The sequence below is a fragment of the Limanda limanda genome, chromosome 4 (genome assembly GCF_963576545.1).
Source record: "Limanda limanda chromosome 4, fLimLim1.1, whole genome shotgun sequence".
In the NCBI taxonomy this organism is placed as follows: Eukaryota; Metazoa; Chordata; class Actinopteri; order Pleuronectiformes; family Pleuronectidae; genus Limanda; species Limanda limanda.
The window spans coordinates 2,624,724-2,651,656 of record NC_083639.1 but is presented as its reverse complement, the minus strand read 5'-3'; the positions used below and the strand labels follow the sequence as shown (position 1 = coordinate 2,651,656).

At 43.2% G+C, this 26,933-nt stretch overlaps 1 protein-coding gene across 2 annotated transcripts in view; it reads left to right on the top strand.

Annotated features, from left to right (window-relative positions):
- The window catches only part of asic1b (acid-sensing (proton-gated) ion channel 1b), a 146,047-nt gene that overhangs the window by 95,533 nt on the left and 23,581 nt on the right, over positions 1–26,933 (top strand). Inside the window, exon 1 of one of the 2 annotated variants that reach the window (XM_061070268.1) lies at positions 3,141–3,812. The exons of the other annotated variant lie outside the window; for it this stretch is intronic. Within the exon in view, the coding sequence (XP_060926251.1) occupies positions 3,141–3,812 (672 nt within the window). Of the gene's footprint in view, positions 1–3,140; positions 3,813–26,933 lie in introns of those variants that run through there. 2 annotated transcript variants of the gene reach the window in all.

The window sequence follows — 26,933 nt, the reverse complement described above, 5'->3', positions numbered from 1 at the left end:
TGTGTGTGTGTGCGTGTGACTATATGCATGTTCTGAGTAATGGGCTTTGTGCATCCTCTGTTGCTGACGGCCAGGATGTATCCATGGCAACGCCAGGTCGATCCTAGCTGAAAGCGGAGCTGGTGAGGGGGACTTGAAAGAGAGCGTTAAACCCCCCCCTCTCATCTGGCCTGCGCTCTTCCCACTCTGACCATGGCGAGAGGCCCTGTTGGAATCCCGGCCCGAGGGGTTACATACTTCAGCTGTGACCGAGGACACTCGCATCACAACACTGCCACCTTTTGAACTAATGTGAAAATGAACTCTCTAAACGTTCTCACGATTTTTTTGTTTTTGTTTTTGTATTGTTTTCTGTGCTGTAAATTGGCTCAGGGGTCGTTTGTTGAAACAAATGATTTCCCCAGAAGACTGAAAGTACCAGAACACGAGGGTTGACAGAGTTGACAGGAAATGAAGGGATAAGGAGATGAAGATGGTCTCCAGCTGGATGTGAATCAGGGCGGGTTAATGGTACAATACGCGAGTTGTGTTGCTGTTTAATTCATGTTATGATGAAATGTATTTCTAGGGACAATTTGCTCTTGATTTAAAAGCCCAAAGCTGTATTTTATCAGTGGATGAATCCAATGGCTGTTTTTAATGTAATCTGTAGCTTTGTTGACCCTTTTTTCTGCAGATGAAAACTTTCATCAAGTTTAATTTAGGGTTTGACACAGGAAACGTCTTTTGATATGAACTTCAAACAACGTGATAAAAAACGTGACATGCTCCTGCTTAGAATACGTGACAATATTAACAAAAAATACACAGTGAGACATACAAAGCACCAGTAGAAAGGGCTGTTGTCATCATGTTTTACCTTCTTCACTCCTTCATACTGATGCCTGTCAGCTCCTCAGATGTCTTGTCAAAACAGTTTCAGCCCCAGAGAGAGGAGGATAAAATGTGCTGCTGCTGCCCCCTGGTGGACATCAACTTGCACACTGAGGCAGAGCATGATGTGAGAGCAATGAGTAATGACAGGCCGGGTTGAATAAACATAGTTAAATGGGGAAGAATTTAGCAAGACAATCATGTTTGGTTCTGGATTTATTTCTTTGAGAGGAACATAGAAGTCAAAACAAAGCCGAGATTTATTGCCACCCTGTCCGCATCAATAAATCTGCCCTGACAGCGTAATTAAGATATTTTGGCAGAACGGACGTGAACCTCAATCATCAGATTCCATTCAGGGGGTCAGTGAACGCCTTCGCACAGTATAATTTCCCCGGCAGCAGTTTCACAAGCAGCCATCTTGTGCCACATCTGGGATGTAAGCGTGTGTGAATATTCATGCGGTGGCACGTCTCAGAAGGTCCAGACGCTGCAGCTGAGGGAGCGCTGTGACCTTCTTGTTAGGTCAGGCTGAATGCCAGAGGCGATCTAGTAATCACTACAGCCGTACATATTCAAAAACCAGCGGCTACCACCAGGCGCTGTTTAGCAGGCTCCACGACTCAGCCAGATCAAGGTCGAGGCCTTGGTGCTTTTGTTTGCTCTTTTCAAGCTTCAGAGCTGTAGCTAAACACATATTGACCAAGTCTGCTGCCATTCTCACCCGCTCAGTTTCCGCCTGATGAAAACACGCCGGCGGGTTGTTATGCTTGTAAAAGCTCAACATGATGGATCGGTTTGCGTAATGTGCTTCCCGTTGGTTTTACAGGTTTAATGTGGCTGCTCCTCCGAGGTATCTGTGGTATCATTAGCTTTAGGTTTTTATTGTAAAGAATACCGTCATGGCCCCCCCCTGACTGCGTCTAAGGTTTCCTTCTCTGGCAACTTCGTCTTTCTGAAATTAATCTCAGCAGTCTAATGGAGGTGGATCAATGCGGATGGATCGGTCTCTTACATTTCCTTTTCATAACACAACCAACACCACCGCTGGGAATCTGCATTTATCTCCATGGTCAATAACGAGAGGATCAATTTAAGATTATGTTCTCTCTCTCTCTCTCTCTCTCTCTCTCTCTCTCTCTCTCTCTCTCTCTCTCTCTCTCTCTCTCTCTCTCTCTCTCTCTCTCTCTCTTTCCTACTTGTTCATATGTATGTCCAGTAAAGCTGCTCGCCATAAAACAGCTCAAGGCTATGTGGGGGTTTGTAATTCGAAAGTGATCTGTTGTTAATTGGAGGCATTAGAGTAGATTGCTTGATTTTCCTCCTTGGTCTGTTCCCTTCACTTTACTTAGTACTAGACAAGAAATCACTGAGTCGCTTTGATTTCCCTGAAATTACACATCGTAATATCAGATCTTGTAGAGCATATAACGTGTTCTGACAAATTCCAGGATGAGAATCTTTTTCGGTTGCTCGTCTGAGTTCATTTCAGTAACGGCTAAGTATGATTTGCATTCAATTACACAACTGTGCTGAGTTCATTTTCCTTCTGAAGTGAGGTCACGCCGCACAGTCAAATCAGCAGAAATAAACAGCCTATGCAGAGCTTTTGCTACTGTACACCGGCTGCTTTTCTCTTTCACTGTCTCTCCTCCACCATGTGAAACCTTGTGTTTTTTTTCCTGTAAATGGTGAAACTGCCCCGGCACGGTGACCTGTGGCTGGGCCCTGCGGGAGTATTCTGTTTCCTATACTCCCTATGGCCGCACCTTCTTTGCTCTCCTCCTCTTACCCCCACTCCCTCCTTCTCCTTCTCTTCTTCTTCCTCATCTTCTTCCTCTCGTCTTTGAATTTGTACTAAGGGATGGATCTGCCCCAGAGACACAAGGACGAACCCGAGGCAAGGCAACTCAGTTCAACTCAGAGTAGATGTGAATGGCGGTGAGCAGAGTGTGTGTGTGGTTTGAGTTTCATCTTGTGCTCTTTACTTCACATGATGTTTTGACGTCATCTGGGACAGTGGGTTTGATCCGCTCTGTATTTTGATTGACACAATTCAAGTCAGCCGACTTTGAAGCAGAATTCATACTTCCCTGACATTTCGAGAGGTGTCTGGTTTGTGACTTCCAGGATTATCTCAACTGATGGTCTTGCGTCACCACTTCTGTTCTTGAATAACTTAATTCCTTCCAAGACGTTGGACTCTTTAAGGACCAGACTTATTGCTTTAATATTTCTATGCGTTAAAATTTATTCATCCTGCCACCATGCCGGTCCGAATCATGTGCACCATCTCCTTTGCTGCGGACGACGAGCCCAGCAGAGGATATGGCAAAGACCCATTTGATGACCACTACAAGCCCGTGAAGAAGGGTTACGGCGAGAGGGAATCGCAGGACTACCTGGATGGAGGTAGTCAGGTGGGTGATTACAATGAGGAAGAGGACGAGGTGGGGGAGGTGGATGACCTGGCCACTTTCTGCAGCGGTTGCTCGCTCCACGGCGCCAACCATGTGTTCGTGGAGGGGAAGAAGTTCGGGGTTCGTCAGGGTTTGTGGGCGACGGTCTTCACCATGGCACTGTCTGCGTTCTTGTTCCAGGTGGCCGACAGGGTCATGTACTACCTCTCATACGATCACATCACCATGCTGGATGAACAATTTGCCAAGAACATGACCTTTCCGGCCGTCACTCTATGTAACTACAACTTTGTGCGAAAGTCTCAGATGAGCTTCAGTGACTTGATTTTCATGGGACCTCTGCTGGGCTTCGAGGAAGGTATGGCCCCCGGGTTCCCACTTGCCGAGGAGCCCGATCGGCTGCCGGGCTCTCGCTTCAGCATGGATGAATTCTACACCCGCACTCGTCACCGCATAGAGGACATTCTGCTGGAGTGTTCCTTCAGAGGTTTAGAGTGTGGTCCTGAGAACTTCCAACAGGTAAGAAATGCCTTCCAGATAGTTTGAAATATTTACTATTTCTGGGAACAAGCATATTTTTAGTTGGACACTTAATTTACAGCAAGCGTCTCTAATCTGTCTGGTAGAATTGATGGTTTGGTTCCGTCAGTTATATTTCTTTTCCCATTTCCCAAAAAGGAAGAGAGGGAGGCTGTTAGATTTCAATAAGGGCGATCACATATTGGATTTCATTGTAATAAAATAACAACGTCCTGTAAAATCTACTACTCAAGTTGAAACTGTGATACCACAATATTTAGAAAAGAGAGGGGAACTTTGTAGAAAATCACTGATCCTGAAGAAAGCGTTAATTTGCAGTAATACAGTTACTTACACTCTTAGTCATTGCTATAAATAAAAGTGAATTTTTCAAGTCAGCGTATCTGCTTTAATGAAACTCCATTGTAAATAACAAAAGACTAGACATAATTAAATCAGGTTCCATTACTTAATTGGTATACTTGGCATACAGCTGTTTTTATTGAATTAAACAGGCACTGGAGAAGTGTCCGTGTTGCTCAGATCAATTTTAACTGCAGTCTGATGCAAGTCACACATTTCCTGTTGTTTTGGCATTTTTGGTTGTGTTACTGCTGCCCCATGCACATCAGAAAGCACTCAGGAGGAAGTCGGAATTACCAAGTAGTGTTGACAATATCCAGCTATTGGCCTATTGATTTGCTTGACCTTTGCACAGATACAGATAGGTATGTGCGGACTGCTAATGGATGTACTAGCGTTACAAGAGCCGCAATTATATCAGCGTGTAAAAGCAAGTACATGACACATTAATCTAATTTTAGACCCGATCACACCAGGATCTGTGTTGTTTGTTAATGTACCGTTTATTGGTATCATGATTGTATCCTTACTTATTTGACTATCAGTGAAAGAAGTTGTTAAACCAGCGGCCGAATAAATATTTTGGTCATCGACAAAAAAACAATATTCATGATTTGTTGGGCAGGGAGAAAAGTTTTGCTTCGACAGGTCACTATAAATCCTACTTTACTTATTTTTAATCAGGTTTCATTATCTTTTCTGAAATATGCCCAGGTCTGACAATCAGTATCATTTATGGAAAATAGTTGGGTGTGTGGACAATGTCCTTGAGGTGAAATAGGACCAGCTGTCATCCTCTGTTGATATGCTTTTCTAGACAAAGTGCTGTGACTGCAGTGCAGTCTGCCATTTTATCAGCAGTGGAGGCAGTGAGCAGACTGTGTTCAGTGACAGATATGTGTTTGATTTGTTTGAAAGGTATTATTTAAATCCTGAATGATTGATTGATTGATTGGTAGTAATATAATAAGTGATTAAATAGACATGTCAAATCAGTGTCATGAATCAGAAATATGATTTATTTATATATCTATGTGTCTTAAACGGACGTATTAACATGTCACAGGAAAGATAAAACAAACGAGACGAGCAGAGTGACATGACATAAAACACTGAACATCTGTCTCAACGGTGATTTTCATCAGGAAGTTTCAAAGCATCAGCCTGAAATGAAAGCAGCTCTGACATTATGAGGTTGGGATCTTTAGAAGTTGAGAGCAGTGGAGGGCTGCATCTTGTCAAGCAGCACACACACTCTCTGAGTTTAGGGAAAACAAGAGTGTGGATGTGAAATGAAGGTCCTGGATGGTGAAAGTGTGGAAGTGAAACCTGGAGAAGTAAAGGAGACGTGTGAATACGCTTTATCAGCCTCAGCAGATGGTTCCACAAAGGTACAAATAATTAAAATCAGTCTCTTTATTTGCGTGGTAGCGCGTGCAAGCAAAAAGAAAATTAATGATTCTGCAGTAAAACTGAATTATTGCCGCAGTGAAGAAGGTGAAATGGAAAACAACAAAACTAACTTTATGAAGGTTGAAAGTAGTGTCACCTCACAGAGCTCTTTTTGTCTTTGGAAACTTTACAAATCTTCACTGTGAAGCTATCCTGCTTGTTGACGCAAACAGCCAGCATGATTTATCCTCGGCATAAAAAAGAGGGTTAACTTTAGCTCTGACAGCTCACTATAGATCTTACTCTACATATTTTTAGTCAGAGTTCATTATCTTTTCCAGGCAAAAACCTGAATTATGTCCAGGGCTGACAATCAGTATCATAAATGAAAAAGAGTTGGGTGTGAGGACAATGTCCTTGAGGTGAAATAGGACCAGCTGTCATCCTCTGTTGATATCCCTTTTTAGACAAAGTGCTGTGACTGCAGTGCAGTCTGCCATTTTATCAGCACGTGGGGAGGCAGTGAGCAGACTGTGTTCAGTGACAGATAATGCCGCCTTGGAGCAGTTTAAAACTCATTCTTGCTTTCCTAACGTCTTATTTTGAATTAACTGGGGATGCTTCTTCGATCACATTATCATGAAGCTGTGACAGGCTCTGGATTCAAATGAGTAGAACATCTGTTGTTGCACCAAGTATCTTCAAACAGTCATTGATCCAAACTTTCCACGGATCTTGGTGATTCTGGTTATCTGCGTGTGATCCAAATAAAGATCCGGAACTAGGATATGAACATGTGGTTTCTTAAGGAGACTGTTTGACCTTGGTGGAGGAACAGTATGCGCTCTATTGAATACCGCTCTTATATACTCTCTACCCATTCATCCATCAATTATCTATACCACTTGTCCATTTAGAGTGGCAGGGGAAGCTATATCTGCGATAACTGATAACAGAACAAACTGCAATGAAGCCTTCCGAAGCCTCCTCTGCGTCATTTATGAAAGAGTCTAACTATCAACATGAACATTTGATGAAGTTGTGGATTATTTCATGTTAGTCTCAAAAAGAGGATGAGACTTGTTTCCTTTTTGGTAATTAATGCAAATGAGTATTTAGGAAATAATTTCATGTAGCCTTAGTGGTGTGAGTTGTCTTTTACAGATTATGAATGTCCTGTTTGTAATGTATATATCGTTTCTAAATGGAATGATGAGTACATGCCTGCAGGTTTCAAGTCACTCCATTAAAGATAAAAACCTGACAAACATGAGTGACAAGTAATTATTTCTGTATCTGCTCTAATTAGACTAATTACCTCTGTTGACAATTTCCCTTGAATCCTTCTGTATGACAGGAAGCCTCCATCTAAAGTAATCATGATTATTCCTTCAGCTCATGCACCGTCATGCAACTCTAATGAATCAAGGTTTTCTCCCTATTTGTGTAATTTGTCTCCATAGCAACGTTAAAATGTTCTTGACGTTGTTCAGGACAGGTTTTATAAGCAGCTATTTAAGGAAAGCTTTCTCTCTAAGACACTTGGTTGGTGATTTTGTGTGTGTAGATACCTGGTAGCTCAACAGGCACATTGATTATGCAAAAGTATGCTGAGATAGACCTGTATATTTGTATACACACACACACACACACACACACACACACACACACACACACACACACACATGCCGCGTATGTGTCAGGATGAAAGATGAAGGATATCTTTGAACATTTAGAAATCCAGTCTTTTCTTTTCTACCTGTACCAAATGCAATGCAACAAACAGAATATGTTAAATATTGAAGGGTATGGCAGTGCCTATATGTAGACCACAGAATATATAAGGACGGGCGACATGACAGCTCCCCAAAAGTGAAGCCAAAGCATCTCGATTGCACCCCTGGTGGCTGCCTACAGTAAAGTCCATAAACCCTGCCTCCTCCATGTTGGTGGATAGGACATGAACCAAACAAAAAATATAAAGAGCACATCAAACCGATTTTTCTGGAAAATTGTTTCTATGGTTTACCAAATTCACCGGTGGGACCTTAATCCCGTGGCTCCACTACTGCGCAGACTCTGGCAACAAATAACCTCAGAACAAGATGGCAGCAACTTCCATCTTTATAAAGTCCATGATACATTCAGATACACACACCCCAAAGACGCGTGAAACCTGTGTCATCATTTTATTTATATAGCATTTAAAACAACTTGGTTGACCAAAGTGCTTTACAGGTGTAATGGTACAACAAAAGGACAGTAAAATTGTATACATCATAGTGCAAGTAATACAAATATAATAATATTATTAATGTAAAATAATTAAAATTAAAATAAATGACTAATGACTGTGTTGTCTTTGCTCAGGGTAAGATACAGAGATATAGCTCTAACCCTGACCAACATATCACATTAACTGTATTGTTCTCTCTACAAATGTACTACAGACATAAAGTTTTGCAAGCAGCAGCCTATGGAGCTCAGTGTTAACAATGGATTATATTATAATAAGTCTAAAGTTGTAAATGTTGTTCAGTACTTTATAAGTAGATTTTAGTCTAGATGAACTGAAGCTCTTTTCCAGTGATCAAAAAATCCTTAAGGGAGGAGTTGAAACCCAAAAATGTAATTAACATTTAATCAGTGATCAATAAAGAATCAATAAATAATTACAGCTTTTAAATCCTGCACTAGAAAGTGGTGCAACAATATGACATCTGCAAATCACTTACAAGAAAAAAGAGAGAGCACCATTAATGCTAACAGGCTCGCTACACCCTTATGTCCTTTAGGAAAGACTTGCTTATATCTATACAGCAGCCTAAGTTCACCCCACAGCATGCATTATGTATTACCGCTGTCATTTTCCTAAGAAGAAAATCAATAGAGTCTATTTATTTTGTGTAATGTGGTAAATTGCAACGCCACAGGTCCGAGTCTGGAGAACCTTGAACTCCTGCTGGAGCCTGTTTATTTTATCTACTAAAGAGCAACTAATGTTCCTGCAGCCCTTCACTGCTGGTGGACTCGGGGGGGATAAAGTGTGTTGATTGATTGGTTTCTGTCTCCCTCTGTCTCCAGAGTTTCTGTCCATCGCTCTTCCCTCTCCATCTCTCTGTCCAACATCTCAGTCTGGTGGTTGAAAGTACGTTACTGTGTGTGTTTGTGTGTGTGTGTGTGTGTGTGTGTCTTGCTCTGGGCTGGATCAGTAGTGAAGCTCGGCTAACGCCCTGAAAAGAGGTGATTCGGGTTGCAGCATTTCTGTCTCGGAGCAGAATGTGAGCCTCCCTCAGAGAAGTGATCGAAACCCTTGCTTCCTGCTCGGGCCACAGCCCATTAGATTCAGCTTCCCTTTCTCCCCAGCTCAGCATTGTCAACAGAACCAGCCAGTGGCTCCGGTTACGCCCTTCTCCTGTCTTGTCAAGAGCATCCATCCGTGCACCCCAGGCTCAGGCTCTAACGGACAGATACCCAGACCCGACTAAGAGGGAATATTTTATTTTCTCAGAAAGGACAAATTAAATGCCAGAGCTCGCCTCAGCATCTGCTGTGAGGGCTTGTTACGGTTTCGGCATTTCTTTTAAGCTGCCTTTGGGCAGAGATCGTATCAGGGAAACTGTAATGTAATTATCCTCGGGCATTTGCCATGATAAATTAGATGCCCATAAATTGTCTTTAAAAAGAACAGCATGGTAAATCAAAATGTAACGGTAAAACAAATTAAAACATCACAAAGAATAAAGATTAAATGAATATTGCGCCGCTGACACTGAGTGCGTGCTGAACTCGTGCCGCTCGTGGTGCAACAGTTGCTCGACACCTTGTGCAGTTAGGCTAATTAAACTGTCGCTTCTTCAAATGGAAATTGATTTTTTGCGTCTCTGTAATGTGGAATCATTTTGTGATGTATTTGATCTGTCTTTGGTCAAGTGAAGTGCTTTCATGCAGCCTGATGGATGTTCAATTCTCAGTGTTTCATTAGTTTGTTTAAAATGCAGGCGGCACAACAACACACTTAATAAGTGGATTTAAATGCATCTGTGCATGACAAACTGCCTGTTCTTTGCACGTAGTGTATGCACGTGTCGTTTTAGTTCTTTGCGCCTGACCTCTTCATGAACACAGTGAAATGAGATGAGGGATTTAAAATTTCAGGTTATGGAAATGAGTTTGATTAAGAAAAAGTATGGGCTCAGTCAGAGAGTGGCCATTAACGCAGTGCCCCTCTCCTCTCAGAGGTGACAGCACAAGACCATCAAATATTTATGGTGACACTGAAATGCCTATTGCTGTCTGTGACTTATCTCATGTGCTTGGCCATTATTCTCAGATCACAGGTTCAGAGGTGCCCTCTTTTAAGATCAGCTAGAGCTTATCACTTATACATTTAAAGCAAGTCTGTGGGCTGAGGCTCAACTAGATTTTAAATTTGATATTTACAGTAACTTCAATTTGATCCAATATTTCTCTTCCAACTCATTTCAAAAAGTCTGATGATCTGTGAGTGAAAACTCTGATATTCATCAAAGCTCTACTTTGATTTCAAGGCTTTTCAACATGTTATTCCCCTTTTGCTGACATGCACTTAAATCAGAAAGTGGTCACAAGGGGGCAGTGTTTCACAATGAATTTTTGAGCATAAACTGGCTTTCATGGAGCCTCTTGCTCTGATGTGCTCGATGCAGTTTCTTTTATCTTTTTGTGTATAACAAATAAACGTAACCCCATCTTTTATAGAATCATTTGACTCCCACTAAGTAGGACATCAGGATCTCTGCGTTGCATCGACTGTTAGGCTGTAAAAGAAAATCCATAATAACCTTTCAGCAGGTTTTCTTTTAAACAGTCTGAGATTAAGCTAGACCTCTGCACCTCCTCGTGGTTCTGTGTTAAGTGGTTGACTAGGTTGTTTCGGTTGATTTACCATGAAAGCAGGTGATGAGTTGTTCTGTTGAACATATTGAGTCTTGTGAAGATGTCTGACGTCTCAGGGCAGTATCCACCATGGCGTTGAAGGTACTCTTTGAAGATATAAAAAACCCAGATGACTTGACAAACTCCTGGCTCCAGCTACTTCTGGTCAAGCTTGTGTATTGCGTGTGCATGTGTAGCATGCGCATCTGGCCAAGCTGTGTGGAAAGGGCTTAGAACAGAGGGGGGAGAAGAGTTTATAGTATAGAGTTTTGCTTATTCCAGAGTTTTGCTTACTGCAGCTTTAAAGCGTCGTGCAGAATTGCTGCCAGCAGTTGCATTTTTTAAAAGAACCATTCCCCGAGGGATTAAACTCTATTTGTGTGTTGTGGGGATTAAAAAAAAAAAGAAATATTACAAATTCCAACACGAGCTGAGGTTTGTTTACTGTGGCCACAGACGGCCTTGACAGAAACTCATCCCCTCGTTCATTCTCCACCTTCTCTTCTCTTTTTATCTGTTTGTTTGACTCGCCTCAGATCCCACCCGTTTCAATTAAACCTCTCATCAGTCACCTTTTGAAGGCTGATGACGAGAGGTGCAGCAGTAGCCTGCTAGAACGAGGCCAATAGGACATAAGGACTGTCTCATTTAAATTGGACGGATATTCCTCTCTCCAGCATGAGCCAACACTTCATAACACAAACGATAGTGGATCATTAAAGTGGCATAAATGGAAGGACAGACCTTTCGCTATACTCGTCAACGAAGATGAATGACACAATGATGTGTAAATGAGGGACACCGCAATTTTGCCGGAGCAATTATATATGAATAAGACATACGACAAGTGTCCTGAACAGAGCCAATAGCCACCTACAAGTAGTTCATTAGGCTGATGAGAGGTCTTTAATGGCTTCCTACAGGGTTGTCCTTCATATCAGAGCTGGAAAAAAAAAAGAAGTCTGGCTCCAAATGACAGAAAGGATGTCAGAGGAGCTTTAGGGAGAAAAGGTATCGTCAGCTTCAGAGAATGGCTCCGTGTTTTTCTTTTCCATCGTCTTCTTTAGTGTGTCTGTCAGTGTGTGTCCCCACGTTAGGGATGTGTGTGTTACGTGTGCAGGTGGATGCCCAAAGGCGATTGGTGTTTATGGACAAAATGGTATTTCCTGCCTCCCCTCTCCAGGGTTTCATAGGTGACTACATCGGTTGTGGTCAACGGGACTCCGTTAGGAAGAACATTGAATCAGCAGGACACTTAACCTCACACATGTATCCACGTTGACATTATCTATTTATATTTACGCGTTTGTGTGTGTGCAAGAGAGTTTTAAAACACTGTTTCAAAATGCATTAGTATGGATGTAGCCTGATTAGCCCCGGTTAACCTCTGTGGCAAAGTACCTGAAGTGCAAATGATCTCAACATTGTAAACACACTTGCACTGAGCTAATGTTAGCGGGAGGTCTATTGATTGATTGGTCTTTGTTTCATCCCAGGAACTGAGAGTCAATCACTGCAGGTCGGCAGCTGGAACCTTTGGGCAAAGCTGGAAAAGGGGCTGATTATGTTATTCAGCAACACACACAGCGAAACACAACTCAAGATTGAGATCGAGTGAAAGAAATATATTCATCAGTGGGGAGGTGTGTCTTTTTTAATTCCAACCTCCACCTCCCTGTTCAGTCAGCCTCAGACCAGGAGTGATTAGGGGGACGAAGGCAAATAAATCATGCCGGCAATTAGCAGCCTACTTTGCACACAAACACACACCTGCAGATATAACGTACACACACACACTCATGGGGGCCATCAGCCATCATATTGCTCCCAGTACATGTATCTCCAGAGGACCCGTTACAGTGACGACTGAAATGAAATCAAAATGAAAGATCCATTTAGGTGCAACCCAACGTGCAGCCGGGGTTGGACCTTTTCATCTTTTCTGGCAGTCTGATCTTCCACAGTGTGTGTGTGTGCGTGTGCGCTGTGTGAGTTTTCCCAGAGAGTTGTCAGCCAGTTGGACTTCTATCGACCCTCCTTCGTTAGCCCTGCTTCCCCTGCTTGTCTGACATCCCCCTGACAAGGAGAACAGACACAGAATTCGGACGTACACAAATTGCGGCGACGGAGCTGGAATAAAAGCATCGGTCCAGGCAAGAAATCGATGAAGTGTTTTGTTTCTTTGTTTGTCATCTGTCAGAATATGCTGGTTAATAGCATCTCATAAGCCTGTGATTATAAACTGATCTTAAGCTGGGCAGAGACTGAAATTAATAGGACGTGACAGGATATCCGTGGAGGATCTCCGCTTGAGAAGGCTCTTGATCGTACTTATACAGAATTAAACATCAAAGCCAACTCGGTGTAATCTTATGAAAGGGTAAGACGTTTATGATTCAACTTGCCTCTCAGGGAGAGGGCAGGTGGTACTCCAGCTTGTATTCCTGTAAAAACAAACCAGATTTAAGGATATATATTATCATGAAGAGAGGGAAGTGTGCAGGTGTGATGAAGGTATACATGTAAGAATCATTCAAATATGTAGGAACGTTCAAAAGGCTATGAATTTTAATATTATTGTCTTCCTTGCCAAGTAATTAAAGGAATTAAAGTAATAGTGTGACATTTTGGAAAGAATACAAATTTCCTTTTATTTCCAAGAGTGATATAAGGAAGATTGATGCAGTCCAACTTAATACGGACCCCTTTTAGCTTATTACCCATAAATCAGTATTTGAGAATTATGTTGAGTAACAAGAATTATATCAAACCCTCAGAGCTCATAAATTAACGCATGATATGTTCATTTAATCCATAGTCCAATTTTAGTGATGAGCTATGACTTGTCGCACAACAGTTTATTTGTGTGCCCAACCCTTCTGTGCATCAGCTGCAGCTACAGCGCTGGTTGGCAATGAGTCACTGGTGTCAAACCTGCTACATGCTGTCACTGCACCTGCTCCTGGTTAAAATATCATGACTCCAGACCCGTGCCTGACACGATTGATCAATCTTTTCATCTCCGTCGCACAATGAAAGCACATGATTTCCAAAATGCTGAACTATTAATACATTCCTAAAACCCCACCGCTGTGTGAGTGCTTTTTGACTACCCTGGAGTTCTGAGCTCCAGCGTAGCAAACACACCTCCACAAATAATAGAACAAATGGAAAGGATTTGGTTTTACAAGGATGATTCATTTGTAAATGTCAGGCAGAAAGGGACCATTTATTTCACAAAGGGCCATTCATTCATTTCTCTCTGAGCGGCAAATAGGTGGCATCGGCCCTGCGGGGACTGGGTGACTGTTCGCTATAGCTAGGAGCCGCACTCTGAAAGTCATTTATCACAACCATTTCCCCTTTCCCGAACTCTCTCCAGCCCAGCTGTCATGATGCTGCCGAGATGAATTAGCGGTGTCATCCTGTGTTTCTCTGTGCGGGTATAAGGATACTCTTACTGCCCCTGGGGCTGTAAATATAAACCTGCTCCATCTATCCACAATAGTTATACAGTAAGACTCCTGAATCCATTTTCAGATCAGTGCATTGATGTATAACAGGTGGCCATTCATGGGGGTAATGCCACAGTCGAACCTTTAAAAACCTGAAAAGAGGAGATTTTGGAAACCATCCGAGCTTGGTATCCTGCGCATTGTTCAACACACCAGCTATTCACCGTGTTTAACCATCTGGTCCGAGGCTGACTTGTGCACGCCGTCGCTATATCCGTTTTTTAAGTGTTTTCAATGCAGTAAAACGCTTCCCAAGGCGGCGCTTCACATGCTACTTTACAGCGCCAAGACTTCACACAGTGCCTAAAAAAGCTTCTTTAATGTACAATCACTGCTAAATGGGACAAAGTGGGCTTTTAAAGTCCCAAAGGAGTTTAAATGTTTTTATTTGGCGGTTTTAAAGCACACCACATTGATGCCGGAAATGTTTTGGTTGCCAGTTTGTTTCACTCTTGTCTAGATGGAGAAGCCTCTTAAACAAGCTGCATTTATATCGCTTGACACTTGAATACATTTCATGAAAGAAACAAGCAATGAGATTTTGTGGAACAGAGATGGTTTTAAAATAAGAATTTATACAGGATTACCAAACATAATTGATGTTCATGGTATTGAACTATTTATGGACGATTTAAAAAAAAAAGAGTATTGCACTACCATCAAATCAGAGGCCTGACTAGAATTTTTTTTTTTATCTGATTTCAGCTGGGGTCAGTGCCCCCCTCGCCCTACCCCTAGATGCGCCCCTGCATATGTGTACAATTGGTGGATTAGCCCTTCATTTAGCAGTTTCACTAGTTTCACAGCAGTTTCCAGTATGACGCTGCCAATCCCACAAAAAGCAGAGATGGCTTTCAAGCAGACATTACTCTTTCACAGCATGCACCCTATAATTAACTATGTTATGTTCAGGTTGGCACTGCGGTGCAGTCGTTTGCACTGTCGCCTCACAGCTGTGGGGATGTTCTCCCTGTGTCTGTCTGGGTTCTCTCTTCAAAGACATGCAGCTTAGCTTCTTTGGTGTCTCTAAATTGTCTGTAGGTGTTAATGTGAGAGTGATGGTTGTTTGTCTCTACCAGCCCTGACAGGGACTGGCGACACGGGTGTACTCTGCGTCTCCACCACTGGCAGCTGGGATTGGCTCCAGCTCCCACACAACCCTCAAAGGAAAAGCAGTATAGATAATAGATGGATGGATGATGTGTACGTAGCAGCACGAAGGTTCTACTCATTTATGACACTTATTGTGCCGCATTCAATAAATTATATTAGTTTAAAAACCAAGGACAAACGTTCACAGCACACAGCAGAGTGTGTCTGATGACGTTCTTCAACTTTTAGCTTTGTTTCAGTGTCTCAGCCTGAAGCTCTGGGTTCACAGGATTGCAGAGAAGCTCTTGAACTTCTACCACTGACTCTCATCTCACACTGTTCCTACAGTAGAGTTGCACTTACCTGACGGGTTATTTAAATTCGTATAGCCCCAGAGATTAAAGAGGCTGCAGGAGAAGTGGCTTTTGTGACATTTGTCCCTTTATGGCAGATCATGTGCACAATTATCCTCAAAATTGTGTCTGTAAATCACCACCTGCTCCTCTGACAGCCCCCGCAGCTACAGGACCATGACTGCCACTGCTGCTCTCCATGCCTCCTCCCCATTTCTTTTCCTTTGCTCCATCTTTCGCCGCCTCCCTCCCTCTCTTGCGTTCTCTTTGCCTGCTCTCTGGTCCCCCAGCGGGAGACACAGAAGAGACTGCAGCAACCAGAAGAGCCAGAGAGAATATGGAGATCACAGAGAGAGGGGGAAAGAGAGAAGCAGAGTAAAGAACAAAGGTGTGTGTGAGGAGGGTTGACATATAATGTTAAGACACGCAGCAGAGAACGGCAGAAGGGGGGGGAAGTGCGTTGTGTTCATACCCTGGCAAAAACACTTGGGGTTTGTACTGTAGGTACTGAGGGTAAACAGAGAGTCTAGAGAAGTAATGACAGCGCTAGAGTTTGTTCAGCCAAATAGATTTAAGACATAGTGGTGAGGCGAGAGGTCGGGAGGGAAGCTGGGCAGCGTTGTTTGCCTGGTGGCATGTAGTTTGACTCAACTCATGTCAAGGTCCAGGTTGGCCAGCACCCCCCCGGTGTGGACCCAGAATGACAGTTTGATTAACTGCCGAGCACCTCGACACCCCAAGCTCTCGCAAACACGTCTTCCAGCATCGGAGCAGGCAGGCAGACAAACAGAGCAGCATGGACCTCAGAGGCTCGTTTACTCCTCAGCCTCCACATTTCAGAGAGGATCTTAATGTTGCTTCATTATCTCCCTATTCAGATTAAGAATTAATACATTTTCATTGATTTGCAAGCTCAATAATTGCAATCCACAGGCTCAGTGTAGTTTATTTTATTAAGATTAGATAGATAGATGGATAACAGTTCATTTGAATGTACCACACTTGCATTTTAAAGAGCTGTATTACATCATGCTGTGATCACGACTGCAGATTGTCTCCCTTTGTGCATCATCATTTATTACAATCTATCTGCAATAATCACCTTACTGTTGTATATACTGTATGACAGTATACATATTGTAGTACAGTCCACAAAATGTACATAGTTGTACATTGTTCTTCTTTTTACATTCATTTTTTGTATTTTTATTGTAATCTTTTCTTTTTATAAATCTATATTTTGTTTTGCAACTGTAATGAAACCCAATTTCTCCTCAGGGATCAATAAAGTATTTATAATTCGGATTCCCAGTTCCCAGTTCCCCAGACTCCCAATCAAACACTTTCTCTTCCAACTATCAGCAGATTCATCAACAGGCAGATTTATCAAAATAAACTTAAAGCCCCTATATAAGTCTGCAGTGCCTGCACTGTAAACACACAACAATGTATTATAGGCTGTATTATTCTCAGCACATCTATTCAAGCATAGGCATTTCTCCATGGAGACCTTGGGAGAAAGTGTAAAACAGAGAAGGAAAGAAATTCTTAGAAAATAAATATATAAAGCAAACAAAAAGACGCTAGTAATAAAAGAGGCAAAGATGTCTTTCATTGTTTTATATAAATATATTAAAGATGGGAACTTTAAAAAAAAAAAATCTGCCCCCGGTTTGAATACTAATTGTGGTGGTTTAAGGAAAACTACTGCATGTAATTGAGCCCTGAGCATGGAGCACACTGCCTGCCAAAAGGTAGCCTGGCTAGCTCGCTAAAATCACAAGATATGATATGACGTAAAGTGGCGGCTATTAAATTTCGGTGCTTGTCGCTGTCATTTTCATTTATCTTTTTAACCTTTAAATGCTTCGTTGGCCCCCCCTGATTGAAATTGAGGTCCTTTTCTCATTTGGAGGAACTGTCAAAGCTGCAAAAACAGCCATCTACTGATTACTCCCATTCACATTAGCTCCCAGCGATCAAGCAACTAATACACTGTAGAGTTTAATAGCCTGCGAGGGGAATTCATGACTTCAGTTTCCAGCAGATACTGACATTTGTGAACTGAGAATGTTTTCCGTAATTGCGTCCCTTTTTGTTTCACTGTGGCGCGGCTGACAGGTCTGACTTCCAAAATGTGTCTATAAATTTACGCGGCACGCCGTCAGGGTGTTAACCAAAGTCCCCATCAACGCACCATTCAACGGTTCTCAGATTCGTCTCAATAACATCATTGAAATGACTTTGCAAGAGACGGATTCACGCTCACAAAATGCTGATTGAACTGTCTGTGATCATTAGAATGTCGCACTGTAATTCCATTTAAAGTAACAGTCCTGGGCTGCCTGCAACTTGTGGTTTGGAGAGAAAGGTGATTCAAAAGTTCTGCTGTGGGAGTGTAAACTTTGGAAAGTCAGTGGGTTTTTTAAGCCAATGTCTACATTGAGAAAGAAGAAAACAGCTTTTTTATGGGATTTATGTTTTAATTTCCCTGTAATACCTCGACTAAGGAGGTTGTGTTTTCACCCTATTTGTTTGTTGGTTGTTTTTTTTGGTAGCAGGATTATGTAAAAACAACTGAATGGATTTGCACGAAACCTGGTGGGAGGATGGGTCAAGGGCCAATAAACAACCCATCGAATCACGGCAAAGGAGCAGATCAAGGATTTTTTTTTAACTTTCTTTATCAAAACGTGAATGGAGACGATAGCTGTGTCTCAATGGAGGGACCATGTCCTTCAGAGTATGAAGACCGCCTCCTTAAGGGGCCGTGTAGACCGTGAAGGCGACAGTCTCTGCAAAGAATTTCTGTGATCGCCGTCACTAGCTTGTCCCGCTCGTACTGCTTCTGATAAGCAATAGAGCTTCACTTTGACACGTTGAGAAAGTTTTAAAGGCCGATGGTTTTTCCTAACGTGTGTTTGCTGTCCGGGTGAGTTGAGGCATTATATTTAAGCATCTGAAGTCTCATCGCTTACAGGCTCTGAACAGCGGTTTGTCATCAAGGCACAATACATCCTGGGATAGGTTTAACCGAGGTGGACACATTTGTCGACCGCAGTTGAAGGAGCCTTTGAAATGTGACAATGACACAATCCGTCTTCAGATGCATGCAGCCTCTGAGGGATGCAGCCCCTCAGTGGAGACACCGCTGTTTTCCCCGATCCAAATAATTCATGGAAATCAGACATGTTTGGGGATTTATATCTATGATGGGGCAATTTTTTGGAGTGTATCCAAATAAAAAGCAGGATGTTGTTGATATAAATATGGTAGTTTAGTGTCGTTTCCTTGGCTTAGCTATAAGGCTCGAGTTTAAAGGGAGTGTTGTGCGTTGATCGCCATTCCAGTCCACTGTTGATTCATGATGTATTTTATGATCCAGTCAATTAAACAGGATATTTATTTACGCCTCAGATTCTTAGTTATTAATAGACCAAAGCTTTAACCCATAACAAATATTCCCATTCGCTCCCATAATGGGAACATTAGTGAAACTCTTAAACTGCAGTTTCACATCAGCGTGCATTTGTTATTCTGTTGTTGTTAAAGTTGCTGTGGGATTGTGTTTCCCTGTCAAGCGGGTGCATCATTATCCCTTCATCCAGACGGATTAGCTCGTTCCACAGAGCCTCTCCTCTCCGCTCCTCTCCTCTCTCTGTCTTGATGAGTTGGCCGGGGAAACGGTGTTGAAACAAATGCTGTTGAATGCCAAAAGTGTCAGGCTCCATCTCAGGTGAATTCTAATGCACCACCCGCAGTATTTTCAGACATAAATTACAATTACATGTTCACACCACAATGTTTACGCCTAGAATTCAGTCACTGTTTTGCGTTGGATTTTTCATTCATGTTGGTTTGTCTTGTCCTCTCATTTTTGTACTCGCCTGTTCACAGATGTGATTGCTCTCTATGCATGACATCAAACTGCACTGAATCAAGCATATACTGGTACAAGCATTGAATATGCGACGGTGGGATCTCACTCCACCGTTATCATGGGCCCAAGAGCAGCCATTCCCCATGACACCCCAAACATTAGTAATCACCCGAGTAAATGACTTGTTTGTCCTCAGAAGGGACATAATGGTATGTGCTACAGAATGCTGCCGAGGAGGGAATGAAAGTGAAAAGTCTTAGCTGGCCTAGTCCTGTTTGAACCACTCTCATGTCATCCTCTATTCCTTGTTGTGCTCAAATTTGTGTCATGTACTATCTTTATGTGCTATTAAGTAGACTGCAGTTGGTTAAAATAGAGTCTGCAGCTCAGTATTCCCGTGAATGCAGGATGTAGCGAGCCCTTTGTGTAGCAAGGCAGAAAATCGAAAGATGTGAGAATCGGGCTGGTTGATTCATGGGGAGCATGTTTATCTTTAGTGCGGAAGGCTGGAGTTTGCGCCCTTTCACTGACTTGCAATTAGAGATCAGCTCACTGCAATGTAGTGGCTTGATTATACTGCACTTCATCATATCATGCACAGATACTGTAAAAGACAAGAGCATCCGATGCTTACAAAAGTGTAAGCATCGGACATCCACGTACAACATTGCAGGTCGCAAAACTGTTAAACGCTAAGATTCACAACTATTAAATGTCAATTTATTTTTCCTTTTTGTATTTTTCTATCAATTTTTCATATGATAACATTGTGCACACCAGGTTAATTGCTGAGATGAGAAAACACTGCATATCACAAAGTCATCTGACAGGGCAGAGTACTCTGATGGGTTTTAAACCAGCCTCCCGGCATGGCTTGTTTAATCTGCCAGGGGCCGTGGGGCCAAAACTGACTTTACATGAGCTGGGAAATGTGGAGAGTGTTTCTATGCTGCTCTACGACCTGGTCTTATGCGTATGATTTTTGAAATAAACAACATAACATAAAATTGAAATGATAAAGATTCAAAACAGGAGCTTCTTAAAGACGGTACAATCACTCACCTTCATGACCATACAATGCTTTATTTGTGCATGTTCCAAACAAGACATTCAAAATACATTTGGAAAAAACGGAAAATATGAAAGCCAAAACCACCACACGACTGCCAAAGTAACAACACAGCTACATGAGCCACAACACGTCTGTGAAAGTGACAATGCAACAGCCACAACACAACTATAGGTACAGGCACACGTACCACCCATAAGCAGGAAGAACACAAACCTTTTTGCTTGCTCCAAGCACCTGTACCGTTACACCTCAAATAGACAGGCATTACATTCTAAGTGCCAACTGATTTATTCAGGTTTTCACGCCTCACTTTACCCATATATTAACACCTTGACCGCAGTGTGTAACTCATTGTCAACATTCCTTGTCACTCTCTTTCCTTGTGGTTGTGTTTCGGTTTCTGTTGTGTGGCTTGAGCAGTCTTGTTGTGGCTTCTGCAGGTTGTGGCTTTTGGGTTCTTCTTTTCCTTTAATGCACTTTAGAGACTTCTCGGTCACCATTCACCAGAAAGTGATTACAAAATATTTACTTCACCACGCAAACCAATCATCCAATCGCAGTGGTTACATTGGAAGGGACTGAGGTTGCTGCTCAGCCTCGAGTCTGTAGCAGTTACCCAGTTTGCCTGGTCGGCAAGTAGCCCTGCCACACTGATAGCCAAACAAAAGAGGAAGGCAAAAGGAAGGTGTTATGGTTTAACTTGCATTCCATGTTGACCCTGGTCCTTTATGAGTTGTGCAAGAATGGATTATTATTACCAACAGTTACTCAGTTTTTCCTTCGATTCAAGTGTTTTGTAATCTGGTTAATTTATTAGCATTTTTCCTACATGTCTGATTGTCTGGCTGCTCGTGGCTTTTGCCCTGTTAGACTTCTTTGTAGTGATGGCACCTTGTTCCCAGACACACATTAATACACACTGTACCCAAAATGTAGGACAGAGAGTGAGAGTCAGGCCTGCATGAGACACAGCTTTTACTGTGAACACCAAGTGATGACTACCAACCAAGCATGAACCTCCACTTAACCTACACCCCAAGAGAGAAGGATGGTGTTTATCAATGGTGCATTCAAGCCTCTGCTGCTCGCCGCACACAGGTTTCCCTCCCCGCAGCCGAACTGGGACACTGCAGGGTCGAAACCCCCATCAAATCTGAGTTAGGCTCTTCAGGAACTTTTTGTTGTCCCCATAACGTTTCACATCTTACTGTGAAACGCATCAGGAAGTTGACAGTCAGGAATGTCCTCAAAATCCCTATGGATGTGAGTCTTTCCTTCTTTTTTTAAATTTGTTATCCTAAACATTTAAAATTCAACTGGTTGAAGAACACTACTAACTTCTATAGGATAATGCAGTGTCCATTTTTTTAAGGAAGAATGCAAATTAGGAGCCAGGGGGGGTGCGTGTGGGTGTGTTCATGTTTTTGTTACCTCTTTCCAGATTAAATACTGACTTTATAAGGACCAGTTGACCTCATGGGGACCAAAGCTCAGTCCTAACGAGAAAAAAAATAATTTCTTACATCTTGGTTAAGGATGCTAAAATATGAAACATGGTTAGGGATAACGTTTTGGTTAATTTGTCCACAATGCAAAGTTCTGTGCAAACATTAGGGATTATGGTTCATGTGTGTGTTGGTGCCTTTAGGATATTTTTCAGCATAAACACTGACCTTGCCAGGACCAGTTGACCTCATGGGCACCGAATGATGTGTCAAACCTTAATTTCTTCTGTCTTGATTAAGGTTAGAGGTGAGATGGGAATCGTGGTTAGGTTAGGGTTAGTCATGAATTGGTCAGGGTTAAGGTTGGGGATAAGGTTTTGGTTACAGGCTGTCCACAATGACGTCAATACAAAGTCCTAAAAGGGATAGTTGCTCCAACCTGTGTGTGTGTGTTATTAGGAGCCAGGAGGGATAATGGTGTGTGTGTGTGTGTGTGTTGGTGTGTACATGTTTTTGTTACCTCTAAGTTTGCTAAAATATGAATCATGGTTAGGGATAAAGTTTTGGTTAATCTGTCCACAATGGACCTTTTTCAACATAAACACTGACCTTGCCAGGACCGGTTGAGTATTTATGCGTCAATTCTTAATTTCTGCCGTCCTGATTAAGGTTAGAGGTGATATGGGATAGTGGTTAGGTTAGAGTTAGTCATGAATTGGTCAGGGTTAAGGTTGGGGATAAGGTTTTGGTTACAGGCTGTCCACAATGAAGTCAATGCAAAGTCCTAAAAGGGATAGTTGCTCCAACCTGTGTGTGTGTGTTATTAGGAGCCAGGAGGGATTATGTGTGTGTGAGGAGGACGAGGAAAGGGAGGCTGAAATTGACAGTGAGAATGATATGTTTGTGGTAGGGTGGTGGGGGGGGGGCAGACAGAAGAAACATGTAATTACAATATGACTCTGGGTTTTTTAACTAAATCCACAGTCTCTCGGAGTGATTTCCTCCACATCTTTCAGAGACTAACTGCTGGCAATTTATAAAGATATAATCCCCTGGACTGAATGTTGGTGCACAGTGTGGCTCAGTGAATCATTGTGAGACTCACTGCCCCCCCATCCGCGCCACCAGCTGCCTCTCAGAGCCCGAGGAGCAGCGAGCGGAGCTGCGCACTCCTCCTCCCTCAGCCACACGAGCAGCAGGCAGCACTGTGGCACGCGGCGGGACCCCCAATGTCCCCAGCGCGCACCTGCGTCCCTCCACCATGTGCCAGGGTGCCCAGTCCGGATCCAAACCGGGACCGGGCTCCCTCACGGAAGCCGGGAAGCTCTTCCTGAAGCACAGCACCCTGCACGGCTTGAGGCACATCTTCCTCAGCGGCTCGTACCCGCGGAGACTCGCCTGGCTCCTGGCGGTGCTCGCCGCCCTGGCGCTGCTCTTCACCTGGTCCTCCAACCGGGTCCGCTACCTGCTCTCCTCGCCCGTGCACACCAAGGCGCACATGGGCTACGCCAAGCGGCTCGTGTTCCCCGCGGTCACCATCTGCAACCAGAACCTGCTGCTGCCCCGGCGCATGAAGAAGACGGACATCTTCAGCGCCGGGAGGTGGCTCGGGCTCCTGGGGAGGAACTGGCAGATGTCCCCCGCTGCGAGGGAGGCTCTGGCTCCTCTGCGGGGACAGGAGGGAGGGAGCCCGGCGCCGGACGAGCCCTCCTGGTCCCCGCTGTCCCGGATCCTGGACTTCGACCACTTTCTGCCTCCGCCCCGGGAGCAGCAGCCGTCCATGCGGCAGCTGCTGGACCGACTGGGACACCAGCTGGAGGAGATGCTGCTGCACTGCCGCTACCAGGGGGAGCTGTGCGGGCCGAGGAACTTCAGCACCGTGAGTCAAGCCAAAGTTCCCCCCCACCCACCTCCACCACCCCCTCCCAACAGGTTGATGCATCTCTCAGAGGCAGATGCAGCTTTTTGCATGAGGCTGAACTGGTTGTAATTGCCTGTCACTATCTTCTGTGGATGGATATCAAGTGGCTGTGTAATTAATTGGCTTTGAAGCCATGCAATCAGCAGGCTGCGCACATCTCTCCGCACTGTTGCTGGGCTATGTGCCTCACTCGTTCAATTAACTCTCTCATATATAGCTTTTAAGCTGCGGCCATGTAAATGCAGCAATTACATTCCTGCGTAGTCTCACGCTGAGCACTGAGTGATTTGTTTTACATATTTGTATTCCAGCCGACAATACAGCTCCACAGTTGCTCTTATATTCCTGTAGTTTTACCTAAATCACTTGGGAAAGCACTTGATGTGTTTGTGTAATATTAGCTTGTTCCAGGGGCGTCGTTAGGCCTGTTTTAGGGGGGCTGAAGCCCCCCTAAAATGTTGTTCAGCCCCCCCAAATAATTATTGGGATTAAAAAAAAAAAAAAAAAAAATTTAATTAATTTTTTTAAATTAAACTATTGTTTTACACATGGACAAGTTATTTATAACTCTAACATGCTATATATGTGAGTGCGTTTCTGGTTTTTATGTTTTCTCCCGCTTCAAATTACAATCCAATAGCCTCTCATAACACTTAACAATAAAAGACCAGGCACTAGGACCTTGGGGAGTCTGCATCGCTGCTGCGCTGGCTTTCTCACTCTGCCAAGTAACGTCTCTCATCAAGACAGCAGGATTACAGCCAAGGAGTTTAGCTCATAGTAAATGATGCACAGAGTGAAATTGTAAGTACAGGTGGTTACAGAATGTGGCTATCTGTAGTTTCTAACGATTGTTACCTGCTTAAATTTAGGTTTACTTGAGGCAAATGAAAGGGAATATTGTAATGAGCTATGTTAACACTAAGCTAGCTAGCTAGCTATTTTGTTAGAAAATGTCTCCAGTGAGCAAGAGTGTGAATGAGCAAATTTGAAATGTAAGAAATAACTATCGACAGCTCTCTATTCTTTGCATTAATATCTATCTCTAGTATTTTAAAACAATAATATCAGTGCCTATAGAATGTTGATGTTTATAATCAGTTAATGCTATTTAAAACTAAATGTCATAGTGTCCCTCATAACGCTATTTTACCGGTATATCATCCAATTCATTGACCAGATGGATATAAGAAGATTCTTTAGCAGAGGTGACAGCTCCGCCCTAGTCAAAACAAGTATATCCGTCTTTCCTTTACAAGCAGGAAAATGATTTCTCTCTATTTGAGAAAAGTTCATATTTGTGTTGTCAAATTTCACAATGACCCTGAAATTCTGTCTCTTCTTTTATCTTATACTGAATGAATGCAAGCAAAGATACAGAGAAAAATCACAGTCTTTCTGATTGTCTGAAACACTGGATATCCGCAGCCCCAAATGAGCCCAAAAAAAATTGGCGCGCGCTGCGCGCGCAAACATTCAACGTCCTTAGGGGCTAAGCCCCCCCTTTCTTTCAATCCTAGAAACGCCCCTGGCTTGTTCACATTTGATCGAGCTCTCTTTGAGTCTCGCTTTTCACTCGTAGAACGTCTGGGTTCAACATCAACTGATGTCAAAAGTTGACTCATTTCATTGGAGACCATTTTAGAACACAGCACGTTTCTGCTCTTCCCCCCCATACGGTCTGAACTGGTCTCTACTCTGTCGTCCATTCCCACCGGATCAATGTGTTCACAATCCTGTGCTCACAAGAGACCAATCTGGCCCTAAAGAAGTTTTATGATTCATTTAGCAACGCTTTACAATGCTCCCTGACTGTGATGAGGAGCAGTCAGGCCCGGGCTCGCTGGTAAACTGCAGCCCCATTGACTGCACTTCACTGTTGACTGGAGAAAAATATGAAAACCATTGTTCCCCTCTCCCACCTCTTTAACAAAATCCGTTTTCAGTTAAGTAGAATTTCGTGTCTTGTTTGAAATAGTTAGATCTTTTTTGGTTTCAGCAGACGTGACCGAGTGTTATTTCCTATTTGTATCTGAAACCTCTCGCCTGGGTGGTTGCTCTCGGCCTCTGTGGCATCAAAACATATCCTCAAATAATGCATCAAAGAATCTGCCTCTCTTGTACTCGCAGATTTAAAAGCAACACGTCCGGAACCACAAGTCAAGTTATCACAGGCAGACACATTGCTTCTCAGCAGCATCTTTAGGAACGCTCCGTGTTGTTGTTGTAGAGCATTTTAAAGGGTGACCAAGCAGAAGCAACCTGTTTCGGAGATAAACATTGAGCCCAGCTCTGAGTTTGGGGGATATGTTAGTGCATAGGTAATCGATGCTCGGCCTCTGGGTGAGCAAGATGAGCTGTCGGCGTGAGTCAGGCCAATAGAATCAGTCACACTTGAGAAGTAGGTTGCGGAAGAGGAAGGCGAGCCTGTCCACGTACAACGGGCTTCGGGATCTATTGACTTTTGTGCAGGAACCCCCCCCATGTGGCCGGGGTCTCTCATGGAACTCGTAAATTTGGTTTCCGCCCCTCGGCCTCATCAATCCATCCGTCCCTCCATGCAGCTGCTCAATCCTTCGTTATCTGTTTCCTGGAACAACACACATGCTTCATTCTCTCCTCACTTGCAGATTTTGTAAAACATTGATTTCAGTTACGAAATCAACCCGAGAACATAGCCAGCCTCTGCCCCCCCCATGTCCCCGCTTGACTGACAGTTTGAATCTTAATGGAGGTCCATTTTTCTCTTTTTGTTTCCTGTCTGAAATATCAATGTAATGGGTGCATTTTTAATTTTATTGTAAATATAGTCTATAACACTTTGAGAGAAAATGCCTCATGATATAAGTAGTACTTAAAATGTTAGTGGACTGCATTTCTATAACTCTTGAGTTTGAACACACATTTGAAGCTCTTTACAGTGAGTCACATTCATACAGTGATTATATATATATGCAGCACTTCTACCACTCAATCATGTGTCTTGCCCAAGGACACGTCAACATGTAGACTGGAGGAGCCTTGGATTGGACCACCAGCCTTTCCCACTAAGTTTAGATCCACTTTACCTCCTGATCCACATCCGCCCCCCCAGTTCTTGTTCTTTGCTCTTTATCTGCTCTCACCAGACTCTCAGCTCAGACACAGCTTCCTCCACACTTTGCAGAGTAG